Source organism: Myripristis murdjan, chromosome 14 (genome assembly GCF_902150065.1).
Source record: "Myripristis murdjan chromosome 14, fMyrMur1.1, whole genome shotgun sequence".
Classification (NCBI taxonomy): Eukaryota; Metazoa; Chordata; class Actinopteri; order Holocentriformes; family Holocentridae; genus Myripristis; species Myripristis murdjan.
This window is the reverse complement of record NC_043993.1, coordinates 20,790,664-20,813,429: the sequence shown is the minus strand read 5'-3', so window position 1 is coordinate 20,813,429 and position 22,766 is coordinate 20,790,664. Positions and strand designations below refer to the sequence as shown.

At 41.0% G+C, this 22,766-nt stretch overlaps 1 protein-coding gene across 4 annotated transcripts in view; it reads left to right on the top strand.

Moving 5' to 3' along the window:
- zzef1 (zinc finger, ZZ-type with EF hand domain 1) overlaps positions 1-3,248 on the top strand; it is a 38,156-nt gene extending 34,908 nt beyond the window's left edge. For all 4 annotated transcript variants that reach the window (XM_030068410.1, XM_030068408.1, XM_030068409.1 and 1 more), the window contains exon 54: positions 433-3,248. In XM_030068410.1, the coding sequence (XP_029924270.1) occupies positions 433-513 (81 nt within the window). In that variant the 3' untranslated portion in view covers positions 514-3,248. The remainder of the gene's footprint in view (positions 1-432) is intronic.
- Positions 3,249-22,766: the final 19,518 nt, after the last annotated feature.

Genomic DNA, 22,766 nt, shown 5'->3' with positions numbered 1-22,766 from the left:
TAGGTTTTGTTCATACATTTCACACCTGCTCTACTTCCCACGTCGCCATGGTAACACATATCCATCCAGCACAGCAGCACTTGTCCATCAAAAAGGCCAATGAGTAAAAAAAAAAAAAAAAAAACGTCCAGGATCGGCAACACGGTGCTGTAAAACAGCTGAGTTATTAGATAAGGTGACACAAATGATTTAGCTTATCACAGGCTGATAAAAAAAACCCTCATCAATAAAACAGAGCTTTCTTCCCTCTGTCATTACTCAACATGCAGCGCACAGCTAAGGTGCCACTGTGAGAAACTGATGGTCTCTCACCTCCGATTTTATAGCTTCACTCTCCTTGCTTTTCTTTCCCCGCTCATTTTCTTCTCTATTCTCGCTTTCACATACTGGCTCACTCACTTACTTTTTTTTATTATTATTATTATTGTGCAGGCTCTGAAGAACATCGCTGCCATCAGCCTGGCTATCAATTACCCCAATAAATCTACCAAGCTGCTCAACATGTCCCCATGAGAGGCCCAGGGCGAGGACGAATGAGAGCAGCCTGAAGGAGACACGTCCTGACTCAGCTGGTTCATTTTGAACAAGAATCGAAGGGGTGAGAAAGGAAAGCCTCCCCTACCGTCAAATGCTTTCCTTCTAACAGGACCCCCCACACATATACACATACACCTACACTGTTAACTCTCCATTTACTCTGGACTTTTGCTGCGGAGGGGGGCTCGAAGAGCACTTTCCACACTTATTCACAATCCTTTTTGCCTTAGGTTCATCCAGTATATCAGCATGTGCATTCACTGGAACAGGAACAATTGCCGAGTGTCTTTCTTTTTTTATTTAAAATTAAGTTTTTACTTGAAGATGCTGTGCTAAAGTAGATTAAGTGTGCCAAATTTGCCACTTTGAAGGGGAAGTAAATTCTTGTGTTTTTATTTATTTTATTTTAATTTATTTTATTTTTTTTCTGTCCAGTTTTTGTTCTAAACAAACACAAGCCTCGGTTACACAATTGATCATGGTGAAAGCAGGTCACCTTGCCGACTTGCTCGTCTCAGTGGACATGTAGAGCAGCCTAAAAATACAGTCCAGGACAGTGGAGTCTCATTAGTCACCATGGGGAGAGAGGACTGACCTACTACTTCCCTCAACTCCTCCCCTGCTTCCTTCCCTTCTTCCTTCTGTCCTTCCTCTTAGAACAAAAGTAGACATTGGCATTTTTTAGCACCACTGTTAAAGGATCGTATGGGTTACTTGACAAATAATCAGTGTTGGACTATAAAATTCCAGTTATAAAACACATATATCATCATGCATATCTTATACATGTATTATAGTGCAACTGTCTGTAACTTCTTGTCACAAGTTTAATGCCCACTGCACCCCACTTCAAAACTGTTGGCAGTACACTTTGCATAGGATTAACATTATGGCTGTGGGGTAAAACAGTGATAGAATAATATTGTAATACATTCCTCGATATTATTGTATCAGTACGCTGAATTATTTTCACTCTGTGGAATAAATGAAAGTCCATAATGATGTCAAAAGACATTCATGAAAATGAAGAACAAAAAAAAAAAAAAAAACACCTCGAGTCCTTGAAAGACTGAAACTCTTAAAGGCCTTCAGTTTTATCCAGTGCTTCATTCATGATTTTTTTTTTTTATATATATACCAATAGGTATAGTTCTGTTTGAGATTTTATTGCACAAAGGGTTATGGTTTCAGCTTTTTACAGCAATAAAATGAAAGAAAAATATAATAGATTCCCATTACAACACAGAATGAATTCACCATACCTCATACATCACACAAAATGTGAGATTAGTATCGTGTCATAATATCACATAGATTTCCACAAATACATGAAATGGTGGCTCCTCTCACATTGTCTCTGTTAGGTTGCATAATTGTTGGCAACTGAGGCTGATAAACACACACACACACACACACACACACACACACACAGGTGATTGCACAACTCACATAATCCCACTCATTCACTCACTCCTTCACTAGTAACACACCTGTAATGTGGTGAGTTGGCAAAGATGAACACCTTCCAGCTGACAAAGAGCGCATTACTTCAACCTCTACACTAACACAGATATTTGGTGTGAGACTTGCTTAAATGTTCCTTTAATTTTACTGAAGGTTATGGCGCTCCAGCCCACTTTTTTAAGCTGGGTTTTGTACTGTATGCGTTCACATCCAGAAAGCAGCAACACAGAGCAACAACATCACAACATCCTGCTTCCACAGTGACAAAACTCCCTCAGACATCAGTGTCATTACATAATCTGAGAGAATTAGGATTTTAAGTTACAATTTTGATTTTTAATTTAGTTACATTTTTATATTTGTCACCCAGTAACCTGAAAATGTCCCACAGGCAAACTCAAGAAAATCTTTTGTTATGGAGCCGACAGTTTGGTGGACTTTGTTTAACATTGAGTATTCTATTACTTATGTTAGACAGAGACTCCTATTTTTGTTCTAGGAAGACATAGTGGTGTATGCCAAAGAAACCCATTATTGTGAGCCATGAAATGTCTCTTTTTAAGAGAACCTGGTGGGGCTTCCTTCTCTCTATTTATCACATATCAGATTGCCCTGTGAGAAGCTGGAGCGAAGGAAATCTTTGGAAATCTGTGTTTGTTTGTTTGTTTTTTGTTTGTTTTTTTGTTTGCTCGTTGTTGTTTTCTTCTTCTTTTGAAGTTGTCTGGTAAGGACTGTAGGAGAGTTTTGTGTTTTTGTTTACACAAGCATCAGCTGCGATGGGAGAGTGGGAGAGACCGGTTGCCTCTGCGTGGCTTTGTCTCTCAGTTCAGTTCTACAACACCTCACCTATCCACCACGTGCCTACGGTTAAAGATGAAGCAATCATAATTTAACTCCATGTTATTGGAAATGTCTCGAATTATATTTTAAAAGAGATATATTGTTTAATTTGAGCTTTTCTAATTTTTTACTTTTAATGTTTGTTTCTTTTTGTGAGGATGCTTGATATTTGAGGCTGACTGATTTGAATGTACATATCTGTGAATATTGTTAATTGCACAGGTGATAAAAAAAAAGACTTTCATATCAACCCCTTACAAATATGAACTTTAATATATTGGTCACTAAAGGATAGACACTTTGATTCTGATTTTGTATGCATGGCACATTAAAGAAAAGGTGAAAAAAGTACTGCTTGGGTTGAAATGTGATCCATTTCTAATTAAAGAAAAAGAAAGAAAATGTGATTATGTCTTTCACTGTGATTTTTTTTTCAAGTATGCGTATAGGCTCAACAGAGAATTTTTGTGCAACAACAATTTTGATCACTCACCAACATTGATCACAGCTTACACACTTAATCCCAGCCACTGATACAGGCTATTTTAAACCAGCTTTCCCTTGCTGGTAAATATGACTTTGGATCTATGGATTCAGACAAAGCTGGCCCAAAGCTCTAGCACCATCAATAGCCTCTTTTCATGCTCCTGCTAGCCCTTTTATCTCAAAGAATATAAGCCCCATCCTTTGCCTTTTATTACAGCCGTCCCTCCTCATTCATTCAGATAGTGGCTCCATCCTGCCATCTTTAATTCTGTCCTTTTCTCTGCTCTTTGTCCTACCAAGATAATGTTGTGCCCTCTGTTAATTCAGTTTCTTTTTTTTTTTTTCCTCCCCTCTAAAGAGCGTGCTGGGCTTTACCTCAGAGGTCCTTTCTTCCGCCCCTGTCTGCCTTTCTTTCTCCTCTCTCTGCCCCTTTAATCTAGAGTTTCAGGGACGGTGCTGATGATGGGAGTGATGATTGCTGGGGCAGTAATGACATCAAATGGAGGAAATATTCAATAAGGTTCCAGATGATTCACTGCCCTTCTGCGCCACCAAGCCCCCACATCTGAGTGAGTCAGCTCTCCTTCCTCCTTCCTCATCTTCCTCCTCCCTCACCTCCATCCCATCTCCTGCTGTCTCCTCTCTGATTGCTCACCCAGCTTCCCAGCACTCTCACTTAGCCAAGGTGAAAAGAAGTAGTTGCCCAGCTGCGAAGGTAAAGAAAGAATGAATGTCACTGTAATATTGGGACGAGGCAATGTTATTACATAACCTCTGACACCCTGATGGTGTGCCCACTTGTACAGGTTTTTCGCTGTTGAGAGCAGCACTGTAAAATGGTCAATATATATATGATGAATGGCAAGTAGTATGGAATAAGAAAAAAAAAATCTCACTAAACAAGAAAAGAGAGATGTGTTTTTTTCTCACACTGCAGTCCATGTTGGTGTGAAACTCTCAAAAAAGAAAGAGATGTTATTTCAGCCCATGTGCACTTGGTACAACAAAACAGCACTTTTACATCACAGACCTCATTAGTAAGCTTTCTGTTAACAGCCCCTTCAACTATATACAGATATGTGTCACCCACCATTTTTAATTATAATGTATGAAATTATTCATAATGGTGACTGTTAATGTGTTCCAAAATGGCCCTAGCGATAACATACCCACACACCTAAGCTAGTATACTGCACCCCTTTTGTCTCACACCATGTTCCTGTTAGATGATTCAGATAAATTAGGTAACTATGACTGCATATATTAAGGTCAGCTGTGGGACAAGCTGCCCGTTTGAATCATCTGCCTCCTCCCCTTTTTTCTCTCTAGCTGTGGATCTTCCCTCCTTCCCCTGTCGAGGGATGCTCGCTGTCACCAGACATATGCTAAGTGTGTTATCTGCGTCATTTCGGAGGCGCGTGGTCAAACGCCCCATTCGTGTGTGGTCATTTGTTTTGAGCGTGAAGACTAGACCGTCCGTGGTTATGTTGCCACCGCAAGCCTCGTACTCAAAGGTCCTTTTTCCAATTTAGCAACCCTCCTCTGGTCTCTTGGATCGCAGTGTGTCACTCCTATTATAGAGCCAAATGTGCTGGGATGTGGGATGATGGCGCTGCTCACATCCTCCCTTTTTCTCACTCTCTCTGTCACTCAGTGTTACTTCATCTGAGCATTTGAATTTGGCTTCGTCGGTCGCACACTGGGCTTTTGCCACAGAGTTCTCTCTGATGTCACATTTCCATCTTTTGTTGTCCGTTCCTCGTGGACCTCTGACCTGGTCCGAGTCCACAGTCTGGGTGATCAAACTGGAACCGGTTTGCAGCAGATGGCCAGGCTATGGTGTGAAGTCTCCTCCACCTTGTCTCTTGTCATAATGAGACCTACTTCCTTTTGCCCACCTGGGACAAGGAGGCCAGTGTAGGTCACCTCCCATGAGGCTTGGGGATAATTGGGTAGTTTGAATAACCCTTCAAGAATAAGCCACTCTCAAGCCCTATTCCCAAATTTAGCAGCTCCACACGTACTATTGTGTGATTGCACTGGGAGAAGGAAGCTTGCTGTTTTTGATCTCATTTCTCGCCTGCCTCCTATCTGGGTTAGACGCAGGCTGTTATTGGAACGACCACCTGTGGCACCAGGAGACGGCGGGCTGTAATGGATAGCTGGTGCTGCTAACATGACAACTGTGGCGCTAAGCCTGTTAGCTAATCTAGATCATTAGGGCTGCGGCTCTGTGTAACTGAAAGCAGATAGTGACACTAGAGTGTGATGGAGCTGAGAAAAGATGGCCCACCCTGCTCTGCCATGCGCTGAGCTGATGTGAAATATAAGCCTGTCTGTTTACTCCTGACCCAGGCAAGCAAGGAGTGGTGGTCACTGACAGCCAAATTGATCCTGAGGACTTGAGATGGCAGACCAACTGACTGACACTAGATCAGTGCCAAGCATTTTCAACACAAGCTGGAATGAATGAGTAATAGAGAGAGCAGCCGAGGCTTTGGTTGGTAGATGTTGCTATACTTCGCCTACCCCCAGTGTTAACTCCTTATGATGAATCGCTCCTATTATTTTAGCAATAACAGCACCAAAATAGAGTTTAGTTAAGTCATCTTTACCCATTCATTCTCCAAGCCCAGCAGAAATTCTGGCTGCACTACAGCCAAGGTCACAAGTGCAGCAGCAAAGAGAGAAAAATCCAAAACTTTATCTCTCTAAGCACAATTTGGCCGTGCAATGTTGCTGCATGCGCGCTGAGAATATGACTGCATCACATCATATTCAAGTTATCACTTGTGATCTGTTTTTTTACAAGTAAAGCGAGGATTAGAAAGAGTTAAATTTCCTTCTTGGCAATTTGTGTCTGGACAAGGAATTTGACTGCTTCTACAGAGCAGCCGGTGGAAGTGAAAAGCTCAAACAAGCACACACAACACACACACACGCACGCACTCAAGCTCTGATGCCATATCTTAAAATTAATCGTGCTTGTTGTTGCTTATTTCTGCTTTGTTTGTTATCTCTGTCTATCAGTAGCATCCGTAGCCTCTGAAACAGGCAGTGTCAACACTCTCTCAAAGGTCAACTTCTGGAGTGTGTTGGTGACTGAGTTACATAAAGCAATGTGACATCTTGGTTTTGAATTCGGTCTGACACCTTTGCTGCCTGTAACTCCCATTTTTTCTGTCTCTAATCAGTGTAAACTGTCTGCTGAAACCATTTCATTGTCTGGCAATTTAGCTTTCATGTCCAGTTTCCAGAAACTAAGAAAAAAAAATGTTTCAGTACAACATAGGAAAACATTTTTCTTTCTTTTTTTTTTTTTTTTTGCACAAATTAAGTGTTCTTTGTCTACAATTTCCACTTTCTTCCAGAAGCTGCATAAACAATCAATAATCAAATCTATGAGGTTCAGAGAGCCTTAAAAATTTCAAGTGAATCTGCACTGGGCTGCTGAAAGTGAGGAGGTGTTATGAGAATCCCTCGATTGGCTTCCTTTTTTTCCAAATATGGCACCTATTCAGATGAAGAGTAACTGCACCGTTACTGGTGTAAGAAATGAGAGGTGCGAAATTGTGTCTTTAGACCCTAATGGTTGTTTCTTAATTCAGTTTGGCATCTCTCATAAATTTGGCCATTTTTCTGTCCAAAGCAGCTCCGGATATTTTCTTTCTGAACAGCTTGGATAAAAAGAAGTAGGAGAAGTGTTATTTGATTTTATAGAAAGGACATCACCTTAAATGCTCACTGCAGACCAGTGTAAGCTGTTGAAGAGAGGTAAAGCAAGTGTGCCAGGTTTAAACAGCCTATATGTACATGTAGTGGAATTAATATTGCATAAATGAAGTGATGAGTGGTTATAAGCCCCTTTTCACTCATACCTCCTCAGGTTTTTAGTGTTGGCAATGCCTCTTTCAATCTGAAAAGGGCACCTACAGGGCAAAATGGCAGCTGTATTTGCTCCTCCTCTCCCATCCTTAGCAACCACCAGCAGTCAGTAATAATAATGACTACTTAGTAACACTTTAGCAACCACCATTAATCAACTAACAATCAGAGTAACACACTGGCAACCAACATTGATCACCTAGCAACCACCTCTCCAGGCAACCACCAGTAATCACCTAGCAACTACACAGTAGCACTTTGGCAACCACCAGTAATCACCTAGCAACTACACAGTAGCACCTTGGCAACGACCAGTAATCACCTGGCAGACGCATAGTAACACCCTAGCAACCAACAGTAATCACTGACCGACTACCTAGTGACACCTTATCAACCACCAGTAATCACCTCAGCAGCCACAAAGAGAACACCTTAGCAAGCACCTTAGCAACACAAAGCAAGCAGAAATCAACTAGCAACCACCAAATAACAACCGCTAGTAATCACCTAGCAACCACCAAGTAACACCCTAGCAGCCACAAGGAATCTCTTAGCATTGCCCCAGCAACTGGCAATGGCCATGATCTAGCTACAACCTTGTCAGACAGACCACTGCTTTTCAGTGACTGCTCTCAAAACTGTGGACAGTCAAGTTTCTAGCTTCTACCACCATAGGATTAGAGGAGTTAAAGTTGTTAATTATATCAATGGGGGTACAGGGAGCCAATGGATGTTTGCGTTGTAATGACAGCCAAACTAAATGTTAGTTACCCAATTTCAAAATTGTACAGTGTGTTGATTCTTTCTCCAGCTTCAGTGTAAACATAGCTCTAGACGAAAGTGGGGACTCTAAAACCTCAAGTGGGTCGTCATTGGCTTCCTCCTTTGTTTTTCAAACAAATGTCAAACAAAGTTGAGGTTGTGTATTGTGCTTCCTCCTTTCTGGTGGAAAACATTTCTAGGCATGTAACTTATGTAGCAAAGATCAAGAGAGAAATATCCTCAGGATAGCTTCACCTTCAGCTGTGCAGACTCTCTCTCTGTCTCTCTCTCTCTCTCTCTCTCTCTCTCTCTCTCTCACACACATGCACACACACACACACACACACACTGTTCTCTTTCTCTCTCCCTCTTCATTGCTTTCTTTGATTTAGCTCATCTTCTGTGACACAGGAGGGCTGCTTGTTGTGATGTTATTTCTTGTAGGAGGCTGGCAGTGGCTGAGAGACAGGTTAAAGCCGTGAGAGAATCATAAAACTTCCATTAGTCCCTGTTTGGGTCTCTCCATTGCAGAGCCAGCTGCCCACGCCGGATGAACCAACCAACCTGCACACCTGGAGGACAAAGATGTTTCTCTGTCCTCTCTTTGCTCTTTTTTTTTTTTTTAATCTGTCCTCCTGACCTCCTTTTTTCTCTGTGTCCTTATCCTTTGTCTTCCTCTGGTCTTTTATTCGTTTTCTGTATTGTAAAGTGCTTGCCAGAAGTCAGACATGGAGCATACCAGAACAAAGAGGCCTACAAACATGGTTTTATATGTCACGGGAAAACTTTTAACTCATCTTTCTGATCCTGTTGCTTTGTCACTGGATGAACAAAAGCACAGTTGCTTCATAACGGCTGCTCTTCTCTTCGTGGGTCTTATTAATACAATGAGTTCCACATGTGTCTCAAGCTATTTCAGGACTGTGGGATGTTATTAGGATGAACAAATACTAACTGGTAAACTAGATCTTGGAAATCTGTGACGCACATTACACATAAGACATATGCAGTGACTCCTTGCAGTCTACTTGCACACACATGCACTTTGTGTGCTATCATGCATCCAAAACAGATACTTTCGGAAACATTTGTGGATTGTTCTCAAGTGGAGCTGCCTCCTGCAGTGATACAGCTTGTTCATCTGAGCCTGCACTCACCATATATCCACATAATGGTGTTTATAAGGCTGATGGATGAGACACAAAGAGAAAAGGGAGAAGGGAAGGTGTATAATAAAGGTTTGGGAGGTAGAGCAGTTATATTATGCAGTATAATATCCTGCCCTCTGTTCTGCAAGGTCACTGCTGCTAGAAGTAGGAGAGCTGCTGAAGCACTGCAGTCAGCTTCCATGGGAAAACATCTGGGATATAGACACACACACACACACACACACACACACACACACACACACACAGTACAGCAAAACATTGCACACTTCACCGGTTCATTTTTTTTTATTTTGATTTTTATTTTAATATAAGGGATGGTGACATTGATGTGGAAGACTGACATGGTGAAGGTCATAAAGTCAGATGCATGGACTAAAGGCATGTGACACATGTGGAGGACCTTTGTTGTTTTCCGGCGCACTACAGTGCAGATTATGGATCTAATTAAGGTAATAAGCTGTGCATGTCATCCCTGATGTTAAATAAGCCTCTCAATTGTGTTCCTTTGTAAGAGAACAACACCAGATTTACGCAAGCCAGAGGTAAATCACCATGATCGAATGACAATCATCTCTACATCTCACTGCCTGATTTTAAACTCACATGGTTTTAAATGGAAAGGTCAGACACACAGGAAGCATGCACAATCACACAAAGATTTTCTTTCTTTTTTCTTTTTTCTTTTTTTTTTTTGAGATGTATAAATCTCCAGTTCATATAGTTAAGTCCATATCTGATATTTCCATTCTCATCCCAGACTTTCAAACCTAACAAAATGTTAACAGTCTGCTGCAACTCGTGCTTCACTTGTTCCACATCCACTTACCCAGATTCAGGTCACACTTTGATGCACAGCAATGTGCTGCAGTGGTCTACTTGTAACTCTATCACTAAGTTGCAGCCCTGCTCTACAGTGTAATGTCCTGATGTGCTGCTCACTGCACTAGAACCCATTCTCTTGGACGGAGATGGTCTAGTGGAGTCACGACTATGAAAGGTGATACTTTTAATTCCCTCTTTTTTAATAGAGCCCTCCTGGCTTTGTATCCGTTTTCTCCAGTGACCTTGACAGACAAAGCAGCAACAGCACAGATAAATAGGAGCTGGTTAATAGTTAATGGGTATGTCTATTATTACTGTGTTAACTTGGAGCATTGAACCTGTGCATGTGTTTGTGGTTTGTGTATGTGTCCCTAAAACCCCTTTTTGCTGGTTGGGAAACCATATTGATTACATTTGATTGAAGGGAAAATTATTATTATTTCATATCAAAAGTCACCACTTGTGTCCAGTGCACTTGTTTCAGGATTTTTTCTGGGGAAAAGTAAACACATGGCAGATTATGACATATCAGGCCACTAGTATCATGAAAATTACAATAGAAACAAGTGGGATTAACACTAAATATGAGATTAAATTGTGAGACTAGACCTGTTAAGATGGACATATTTTTACAGTGAACTTTTTTTTCTAAGAGAGAGAGAGAGAGAGAGAGAGAGAGAGAGAAAGAGAGAGAGAGAGTTAATGCACTCGTATTGTAATAAGCAGCTTTCTGGCGATCTGTCAAAGGCAGCTGTTTTGTCAGTGCCTTTAAGAGTCGGCTGTCTTCACCACCTGTGTGAAACTACACACATAAACCTGAACATTTCCATTACACAAACTGTAATGGAGTCCAAAAATAGGCTGTGCACACAGGGAACTTCCTTTCAACACATCTTTAAACTCAACTTCCTTATTGTCCTTCTTTAAATTTTTCTGAACAATTTGATTCCCTGTAGATGTACAGTATCGCAGTCACATCAGATGGGCTGCAGTTTACATGGGAGTGAGTGCCAGGGTGGAAAATTTACACCTGATTGCACTGGAGGTGTCATGCCAAGAATATTCCTTCACATCAAGTGCTGGGCCTTAAACTAAGGGTTTAATCACATAATCAAATCTTACGCTTGCTCATTAACATCTAAATTAGAGGCAGATATCCTTAAATCCAAATTATATCCTGATATCCCCTCGTACATCTCGGACTCAGCAGAGGAGGTTTGACTCACTGTTTCTAAACTTTATTTGATAACGACAATGCCCATCAATAAACCTTGTTGTAAATGTGCCACAGATGCCGCAGTGTGCAATAATATGTTGCATTTATATCCAGGAACAGCATAAAATTGGCATGCTGTTTTAAAAAAGGTAATAATTGTACTCATTACCGTTTGTTGAGGCAAGAGCAGGACAACAATTGCAGCTGATATGCCAATCAAACCGAGGCGGGAGGAATAAAAGCTGAGGTCACGTTCTGATTGGATCACTCCCACTCTCACATGTGAAAGAAAGTTTTAATTCCCAGCAAAAGTGATAGTTTGACTCAGGAGAAATTAACTGATAGGCCTCTCTCCACACAGAAAGGACTTTAGATTCTCATAGTTTCATGATGGTTTCTACATCCAATGATAACACTAAAAAACATTTTTACATATTTTAATGGCTATCTAAAAAATAATTACCCTTCATTATGAACTGAATTAGCCTATTGCTCAGGGCTCAGACATTAACTTTGATTGTTAAACACGTAACGTTACCGTCTCAGAAAGCATTCCCTCTAAATGATTAGGACATTTTTGCATTACTTTCCCTGAAGCTGCTGAATGTTTTACCATATCAGGGCATGCTCATGAGGCTCTAACAGTGTGTCTGACACACAGAAACCACAGCCTCACTCTGCATTATCTCAACCACGTTTGCGTGTCCATCCGTACCTGCCATCATTTGTTAGGCAAATCCATGCATTAGGTCAACCAGCCTTCACCTTCTTTCTGTCAGCCAGGCTGCACAGCAACAAAGGGCCAGTGCCAGTGGAGAGGTCTATTCTTTTTCTCCATTCAGGTCATAAAATAAGGTTATACGGTGATGAACACTGCAAAAAATGCCCTTCTTGACAAGTCATTCAGCCCAGTTAACAAGAGTCTTAAAATCTTGTTTTCTTTCAAACAGGTGACATCATTTCCCGTGTTTCTGAAGCATTTCCACCTGTTTTGAGAATTTACATCAAACATGAGTAATCTTGAAATAAGGTGGGTGACTCCACTCTATAATGTCGCTTGTCTGAAAAAGAAAAACAGAATTGATTTGCACAGGAAACAAATGAAATTATTACACCCCACTGGTAGATTCATGCTTGTTTCAGAAAAATATAGCACAGACTAAATGACTTCTTAAGACATTTTTTAAGAGGCCCATCAAATTTATTGGTATTTAATACTGTGTAGATGAAAGGTTTGACTGAGGCTACTGGGTAAAACCACCTGTAATTTGAGGTAAATGACACCTGGATCACCTGGATCATTATAACCTGACTGCACTCACTTTTATGACAGTATTTCAGTATGGATCTGTATGTTTTATCACCCAGTCTCCTTGTTATCCTGCTCTGTGTGCCGCACAGAGCTGAGCTGGGCTGGGCTGGGCTGGACTTTGCATCTAGGCCATGCAGGCGAGCTGCCTTCTGCTGCCTGAGTCTGAGGCAGAGCGCTGTGCTGGGAAGAGAGGAGTATAATCAGGGCAGAGTTTTATTTAAAGACTGTAACGTGGGCAGCAGCAGTCCACTGGGGCTTCAACGCTTCACAGCACAGCTCTTATAGAGGTGATCAGACCTCCTACTAACTTTTACCACCTCAGCCCTTTTCTCACCCAACTTAGAATCCAGTGCAGTCCGGAGCTGGACATTGGCTCTCTTTATGGTCTCCTCAAGCAATATGAGTGAAAGAGATGGGAGAGAGAGAGACAGACAGGCAGAAATTGTCAGACAGGGAAAAAGAAGATGCAAGAGAGAAAGCTGAGATGGGGTTAGGAGGCTAGAAGTGTCACTGGGAGGATGGACCAGATCCTTCTCGTCAAAATGCATTTTTGCTGATGTGCTTGTGAAAACATGGCAGGTTTGTTCTACCCAACTGAGTAAGATTTGCGCTGAGAGTGTGTCCTGTATCAACGCTGAAAGCTCCAGAAGAAGAGGGAGGCCCACCTACTGAAATAACACCCACGACCACAGCCACAAGGACAACAACAATAACAACAACAACAACAACAACAACCACATCGACAATAGAACAACAGCTGCAAAAGCACAAAGGGCGAGCAGTCATGGCCGCTCGCCAAGCATCCCACAGAAGGCTGAGACATTCTGCTGGAGCGGCTGGGAGGGAGGAGTGAGCAAGTCACTGTATTGATGCTCAGTCAGCGCAGGATGAATAGATAATCAAGACTGATTGCATCTTTACAAACTCTGTGTGTGTGTGTGTGTGTGTGTGTGTGCGTGCAAGTCCAAAGACAAGTCACCTTTATTTGCCAGGTTCATTATAGAGACAAGTAATTTAACATTTACATTAGTTTCCCATAATAGGTCACACAAATAATTCCACCAGGTATACACTGGACAGGACACTTGAAAGACTATTATACAGGTGCACCATAAACATTATAAATATACACAATGTAAATACACTAGAGACACAAACACTGACATTTCATGGTGCATGTAGACACAGGGGAAGCAACAACTGCCTCCTTGCACCATTTCTCAGTGTCCATGTGGTGTGTAGGATCATGCATAAGAGATGGTATAAACGATACAAACAGCTCCCTTGCACTCATGCCAGGTTTGGAAAAAGTGTCAAAAGATTAAGATTAGTCAGATTTTTTCGAACATCTCTCGGCTTCTTATTTAGAAATTTCTCAACTGAGGTCTACTGCATCCTGCAACTGGAATGTAAACAAGCAGAGAAGGACCAAAAATGTATTTTCAGTTATTTAAATAGCCAGTGTGTGAGGATATTAATGTGCCATATGGTGACTATAGTGCAATTATTATTGGTTTGAAAATTTAAATCCAATGCTTTAAGAGAAATGTTTAATGTTTATAATGCAGATCTTTAATATCAACACTCTGCTATGTGACAAGCAGTAAGCAAAATGTAAAAATAAAATATCACACTTAAAAATTAAGCTGAAATGTTACTAATAAATCTGTAAAATTATGATGTAACTGTCTGACTTGTGTTTGCTCTAAAAATCTAGAAGCTTACCTTTGCAACAATTTTAAGCCAAGCTGAAAGTTAAGAAAATCTTAAAGTTATGAAAAATGTCAGAACAGGTTTAATAACTTTGCCTTAAAATTATGTTTTATCAGAAGCTTTTTGTATTATGAAGTTAAGAAAATACTTTTGAACTAATTTGATGAAAAACTTTTGTGAATTTTTCCCTCCAGACTGAAGCTGTGAGAACATCTGCGCTTGAGAAGATTTCCCTAAGAAAGATTTGCGCATCTTATGGCAGAGTTTCAAATGTCTTCATTTCTTCAGATCTAAGTGCAGCCGTTCTGTTGTAAACACGACGGCTGATTTTTGCTTTCTCGGATGCAGAGATGCTGGTGGAGAATTTGAAATGGGCAAGAATTTGCAGCAGAAGTTGTTTGTGTCTTCCAGCAGTTTCCCTCCTCTTGTCTTGAGCTTGTCTTGTGATGTGGTGACATTAGCTCACATGACATAACCTGCAGTGATGTATAGTGTGTGTGTTTATCATGAACCCAACTCAGGAGATCACCATATACACAAACCAGTAACAATCCATCTTTGCTTTTGTAAACTGACCAGCTAATGGGTGCCGATGTTTGTCAGTATTTACTGGCCTGCAGCATGTCTTATGTGGGAGGACTGTAGCGCTGAGAGCAGGAGGGAGGACGGGTGCACTGTAGGAGTAGAAGTGACCGTCAGGTGCTCTGCTGAGAGGCTTCTCTGCTTTCTGTAACAGTCATCTCCCCTAATCAGACATATTGCTGCATCCTGGTCTTCTGCTTGTTAGCACTGCCATCAGTAAAGTGCTTACTTTGTACACACCGGCCAGACAGCCACCTAACTGTTTCAGGACAACATCCTGGTCCAACACATCATCTCCTCTGGGTAATTAGGAAATGACCTCAGTGAGGAAGGTCTACCTCTATGCTTTGCAACAATTTTCTTTGAACCAAATAATATAGATTAGTATTATGATTATTTATTTAATTTCATGCCAACAATTATTTGACTTGAGGAGGTAAGGCAGAAATTATGTCTGTAATTAAACAAGATCGGCTGTTGCTGGCAGTAAATTCTGACTTCAGGTTTTCAGTTCTGTTGGTGAGGAATTTGTTAAGTATTCAATATGAGGCACGGGTTTTTGTCGCTTTGTCGCTTTATCAGCCGAAGTAAAGCTGCCTTGCATGTAGCGTTTGCATTTCCATATCTATTCCTGTGTGTGTGCAGGGCAGCTCCCTCAGTGTATTTGTGATTTTGTTAGTGGCTGTCGCACTAGCTACACTAGCTAAAATAGCTGTATTGCCCAAGAAAACAAATTTAAAATGAATGTTAAATGTCATTGATAGGGGTTCAAATCCAGTTCAGGTTGAAACCACTGATGATGATGATGATGATGATGATGATGATGATGATGATGATGATTAAATGATGGTAACAAGAAGAACACCAACTACTACTACTACAGAACAAAGTACAGAAAAGAAATCCTTGACTTCAGCTTGTCATAGAGAGATGTTGCTAGGAAGATGGTGCATCTATACAATAACTAACTAAATGAATAAATAAAATTTAAAAAAAAATAAATAAATAAAAGTTAGAAAAAATCCTTTAATTGATGGGGCTTTGTCTGTCTGTGCTGCAGTACATTTGTGCATTTTTTATCAAATCAAATATAGCTGCTTTTTGGTTCTTTTTTCCCCCTTTACTTGTCTGAAGCATCATTTCTTTTCACATTTTCTTCATTGAACCTTCCTTTTGGAGTCACAAGCCCTTTATTTAACAATCAAACTTCCACAGCAGTGGAAACAGTTCTTAGCTACTTGGCCACAAAGTTTCCTTTGATACACAAATGAACGCAAAACGCCTTGTCATCTAAAAATGATATTAACAGCTGGGGCGTGCAAGTAAAGGAGTGACGGACTGTGTGACTTAACCATGTTGAGAAATCCAGATCAAGACTATTGCCTTTGATGTCAGTCAGTTGCATTATGTGGCAATCCCTCTGTACCCGAGCCTGGGCACTCAGACTGTCCTAGAGCCGCCTGCCTCTCTGATCTCTACATGGAGATCAAAGAAAATACAGGACTTTTCCTGGTCTCTGAAGAAATCTTGTCTGTGTGTGTGTGTGTGTGTGTGTGCGTGCATGTACCAACCCTTATGGGGCCTCGTTCAGGTATCTAAACTTCAAGAGCACAAATCTCCTTGCAAAGATGACAGGAGATTTGTAGACCTATTAAAGTAGAGAGGGCTTGCACCATCAGTACATCACCAAGGAGTAGGAGGGCACAGCTGACAACATTTCACCAAAGATACTGGACAGCCAAAAAGATGATTCATTGTCATTGGTAAGAAATCATTGGAAAATGCAAGACACTTCCTGTCTCCTAATTGACTGTGGTTGGCTTTTTTCTGCCCTAGCAGCAGGGCAGCATTGTGGTGTCTGGCTTTTGTCTGTGAGTTTACCATCTACAAGAACAAAAGTGGCATGTCTAGTCGTGGCAAAAGTAGGGGGGTATCATCTTAAAGTCCCCATGAAATTAACTTCCCATTACTGGAAAACAGTGCATCATTAATAGCGACCTCATTATACACCAAAGAGCAAAAATTTCAACCAACAAATATTGTAACAATCCCACCCTTCCACCTGTCCGAGCAAATTTAACCACGTTTCTCTACCTAACTGATGTCCTATTGGTTTACACTCTTGAATGATCCCACCCTGCATTATGTCCTCTTGTCACAACAAGAAATACTTAAAATTAAGGAAGCAAGATGCAATTTTATAGGGGTCTTTAAAATTGTGAGCAGGGAGTGGTAATAGAGTGTTTCAAATTTTACTACCTGGGGCATTAATTTCTCTTCTCTCTTGAGAAATTAACTTAATTTCTCAAGCTCAAGGCAATCCCCCAAACTCTCTCTGTAGTGATTCCTTGGGTTACAGTGTATGCAGATGACTGCAGTCTTGTGGTCTCCACTGCAGTCCTTCAGCCCATCCTTGCTGTGTCAAACTGGGACTGCAGCATCTACCCCCTCCCTGTTTTCACCATATACTGCCCACTCATAACACTCTTGTCATTCAGATACCTTGGGAAGCAGCTAACACAAGGATTTCACTTTTAATCATGAAATTCAAGCAAGCTCCAGCTGCCTTTGGGAAATTCCTGTGCAGAGCATTGCTAAAAGAACCTTTTGTTCAAACAACAAGGTTCTTGTACCAATGTTGAGTCCTTGTTCTTGCTATTACCATGGCTACATCAAGATCCTTGAGTGATTATGCAAAGCAGCCTTGGTATCACCTGGTGAGCTTGTGTGCCTCTACTGAAGTACTTGAAAAGATCATCACCTCTGTCTCCGAACAGAAGTTGATGTAATCCTTGGATTTGATGGACAAATATAAGCAAGTGTGTGTTTGTGGATGTGTGTGTTTGTGATAGAAAATTAGATGGAGAGAAAGACAGGAGGTGAGCGGTAGAACGAAAAAAGGAGGCGAGTGCATCTGTGTGTGTGTGTGTGTGTGTGTGTGTGTGTGTGCGTGTGTGTGTGTCTACGTCTGTGTGTGTGTGTGTGTGTGTGTCATCCCACTCTTTGGTGCCTGGTTGGAGTGTGTAAGCTCCAGCTCAGCTCACAGCTTGTTTAGCTGGACTGCCTGCTCATCTTGTCCCACCCACAAACAAGATGCAGCCTCCCACTGTTCTCATAAGCGTGTGTGGCTCTATGCCTTTGTGTGTGTGTGTGTGTGTGTGTGTGTGTGTGTGTGTGAGTGCAATAGAAGAGTGGGCTCTTGCTCGTCCCTCACAAGTATGCTTGTTGCTTTTTCTCACATTCCCTTTCTGGGCACTTCTCATTGCATAAGTGGTGACTGTGCAATTCCTCCTCTTGCAGACATTCTCTGATGTGTGATGCGACAATAAATGCCATTTATTTCTCATAACATTAAGATAAACAGTGCCTGTTCTTTCAAGGCGACTTAACCCTGTGTGTGTGTGTGTGTGTGTGCAAGTGTTGTGATTATTTTAAATTATCTTCTTGGCCACTATAAGGAAAAGTAAAGGGAAGCTCCCAGTCCCATAAAAGACCTAATACAAAAGCTGAGGCCATGCTCATTTTCTTTTAGAGGAAGAGAGGCAGAAAGATATATAGCACGAGAGAGATGGAAGCTGAACACCGAGAGGCAAAACCAAATGAAGTGTCAGGCTGAGACTGCATGGGCATCTCATTAGCACCCCCAGCCCAGCCGCTGAGCACTGGGACTATAAAAAGAATGAGATTTCCCAGAGGACCAGTGATCCCTGAGGAATCAACATCCGCTGGCCTAATCTCTGACCCCCATCACAATTATTCCTCCTCTCTTCCTCCTTTCTCTCTGTACCTGCAGCCAGGAGATTCAGAGATTATACTGTACGTTGTCAGCTACAGCGTGGAGCATAAGCATAGGAAGCACTGGATCAGGTTGTTAGACCAAGAAGTCCAAGGAATGGCATGAAAAGCGAGATTTTCTGTTGACACTGTGACAGGATGGATTATCAAGGTTAATTATCTGCCAAGGTCCGATGGTGTGATAGCTCATTAAACTATTATAAAGCCACATAATATATTCTGTCCCCCTCTTGCTCTGTTTAAATTCAGCCAGTGATCTGTAGCCTCCATGCCATCCAAGGCTGCGCATGAGAAAATGAGCTGAGCTGGAGGTATACTGACATGACCAGGCAGGCAGAATGAGGAAGTGAAGCAACTACAAAGTCATATTCACTGCTGAGCATACAGTACTGTCTTCAAATAGTCAAGACAAGTGAGAGGAGCTTGTCCCATTTGTGACCCGTGGTGCCACATTTCTGTAAAGTTTAGGAAAGAAAAAAAATATGGAAAAAGGTGACTACAATAGCATGATTTTTGGGGAATGATGGTACATTTTCCCGAGACACATAGCACAATTTTAACAAGATGCTCATGATTAAAATATCAAATTATTCTGACAAACTGTCCACAAAGTTAATGTCCTTGTATTTGTGAATAAAGCAGTTCCTGACTGTACATCAGTATGTGTTCAGAAAAAATATATATAACAGTCAAATAGACAGAGGCATGACAAATTCATTTAAACTTTGTCTCTATAAAATACTTTGTCACTGTAGCTAGGGAAGAGAGAAAGAAAGAAATGATGAGAGAGGCAGATTAATAATAACTGCAGAGATAAAACACAAAGGAAAGACAGAAATGGACCAGCAGCCAGAATATGTGGATGAGATTGCAAAATACTAATACAAAAAAAAAAAAGTTGGGATAAAAAAAAAAAAGTAGGATTGTCCTGTCAAAAAGCTGCTGATGTGCAATAAATTAAGAACAAGGCTGATATGAAAACATGCCACAGCACAGAACAAGATGTGAAGACTGATACTGTGGAGAAGAGAGCATGACATGAAGCACTTTCTGCACCACATACCAGCTTTTGTCCAAATGTTTCTTCAATAAAATGTTGTGTATCTTGTCTGGCTTTATGTTTTTGACTTTTGCTTTTACTACGACAAAGTGGTTTCGGTTTGAGAAAAGTGATTTCTAAATAAATTGTGCATTGTTGTTATTCGTTAGAGCACGATGAATGAATAATCTCGATCTGACTAATATGCAGGCTGAACACACTTTAGCATTTCTAAAAATAACTTTTGTATCAAGCGTATATAGACTTTGGTAAAAACATCCATTCACTGCCAAGACCTGTGTGCTTCGACAATGAATATATGACAAAGACTGTTATCGAAAAGAGGTGTTTTTTTTTCATGAGGCAACTGATTCTCATTGTTATTCATTTGGATCTGTTGTCCCCCCCAGTTTGATTGTCACATTTTCACTCATAATCTAAATTTCATGTCAAAGTTTCCTGATGTTTTGGTTTGTCAGTTAGGCAGGGCAATGAGGTTTCCTCCCTGTCACTCATGTACTTACACCAGCCTGGCTCTGTGCATACAGTTTTAGTAATTTCTGAGATATGCTACTGTCAGCGTCCATGGAGGTTTTTCAGTATATACAGTACAGGCCAAAAGTTTGGACACACCTTCTCATTCAATGTGTTTTCTTTATTTTCATGACTATTTACATTGTAGATTCTAACTGAAGGAATCAAAACTATGAATGAACACATGTGGAGTTATGTACTTAACAAAAAAAGGTGAAATAACTGAAAACATGTTTTATATTCTAGTTTCTTCAAAATAGCCACCCTTTGCTCTGATTACTGCTTTGCACACTCTTGGCATTCTCTCGATGAGCTTCAAGAGGTAGTCACCTGAAATGGTTTTCCAACAATCTTGAAGGAGTTCCCAGAGGTGTTTAGCACTTGTTGGCCCCTTTGCCTTCACTCTGCGGTCCAGCTCACCCCAAACCATCTCGACTGGGTTCAGGTCCGGTGACTGTGGAGGCCAGGTGTTGGGAGAATTCTTAAATGAACATGGAGTCACCGAAGTCAAAGCAGTTGCGTTTATTTCTCTTGCAGCAAGGAGACAAGTCAGTACAATAGTACAGAGTTATCTGAAGAAAAAGTTGAGCATGTGAGTCTTTATGTGCATGATTGTTGTCCAGTCATACATTGCTGCCAGCCATACACATCATTGTTGTCATGGAGACTCATCTAGGAAGTGAAATAAGTTGGGTGCAGTGCAAGATGCCACGGTGCAAAATGTTACATTCTATGGTGAGAGTGACCATGGACAACAAGAAGATACATGAGAACGCTATGTTCGAACATTGTATACTGGCACTCTGTTCTTTCTTACTTACTATAAGATAGGCAGCACATTTTTCTAACACCAGGTCATCTGCCGCAGCACTCCATCACTCTCCTTCTTGGTCAAACAGCCCTTACACAGCCTGGAGGTGTGTGTGGGGTCATTGTCCTGTTGAAAAATAAATGATGGTCCAACTAAACGCAAACCGGATGGGATGGCATGTTGCTGCAGGATGCTGTGGTAGCCATGCTGGTTCAGTGTGCCTTCAATTTTGAATAAATCCCCAACAGTGTCACCAGCAAAACACCCCCACACCATCACACCTCCTCCTCCATGCTTCACAGTGGGAACCAGGCATGTGGAATCCATCCGTTCATCTTTTCTGCGTCTCACAAAGACACGGCGGTTGGAACCAAAGATCTCAAATTTGGACTCATCAGACCAAAGCACAGATTTCCACTGGTCTAATGTCCATTCCTTGTGTTTCTTGGCCCAAACAAATCTCTTCTGCTTGTTGCCTCTCCTTAGCAGTGGTTTCCTAGCAGCTATTTGACCATGAAGGCCTGATTGGCGCAGTCTCCTCTTAACAGTTGTTCTAGAGATGGGTCTGCTGCTAGAACTCTGTGTGGCATTTATCTGGTCTCTGATCTGAGCTGCTGTTAACTTGCGATTTCTGAGGCTGGTGACTCGGATGAACTTGATCTCAGAAGCAGAGGTGACTCTTGGTCTTCCTTTCTTGGGTCGGTCCTCATGTGTGCCAGTTTCCTTGTAGCGCTTGATGGTTTTTGCGACTCCACTTGGGGACACATTTAAAGTTTTTGCAATTTTCCGGACTGACTGACCTTCATTTCTTAAAGTAATGATGGCCACTCGTTTTTCTTTAGTTAGCTGATTGGTTCTTGCCATAATATGAATTTTAACAGTTGTCCAATAGGGCTCTCGGCTGTGTAGTAACCTGACTTCTGCACAACACAACTGATGGTCCCAACCCCACTGATAAAGCAAGAAATTCCACTAATTAACCCTGATAAGGCACACCTGTGAAGTGAAAACCATTTCAGGTGACTACCTCTTGAAGCTCATCGAGAGAGTGCCAAGAGTGTGCAAAGCAGTAATCAGAGCAAAGGGTGGCTATTTTAAAGAAACTAGAATAAAACATGTTTTCAGTTATTTCACCTTTTTTTGTTAAGTACATAACTGCACATGTGTTCATTCATAGTTTTGATTCCTTCAGTTAGAATCTACAATGTAAATAGTCATGAAAATAAAGAAAACGCATTGAATGAGAAGGTGTGTCCAAACTTTTGGCCTGTACTGTACATCTGTACCAAGCAGATAAACCATTTTTGACGCACTGGAAATTTATGTTCTTATGCTGAAATAGGGCAGCCTCCAGTACACTCACTATTGAAACATGGTTGTTTGGGCGGGGCATAACATAAAGAGATAGTTTGTTTTTAATGCAAACCAATTGGAGATCAGTTATGGAGAGAAAGGGAAGAGAGGTGTGATTGTTCAAAAAATTTGATGTTTTTATTTGTTGATGTTTGCATTCATGCCTGCTAGTTCCTCATGATGTCACCACTGAATATTGCTGTAATCCCGGACAGATTTGCAGAATTAATGGAATTTTGATGGATTTTTTTTTTTTTTTTTTTTTAATAAATTATTGTTGAAAAAGTGAATATTCTGTCATGGAAAATTAGCTAACAACTCACTGAAAAAAGTTATTTTTCATTTTATTGTGACTTTTAAACTGTGTTACGGGATGTTAACCAGTACAGGTGTTAAAATTCCAAAACACCAAATTCATGCCACATTTTTACTGTAGGCAGCTGATA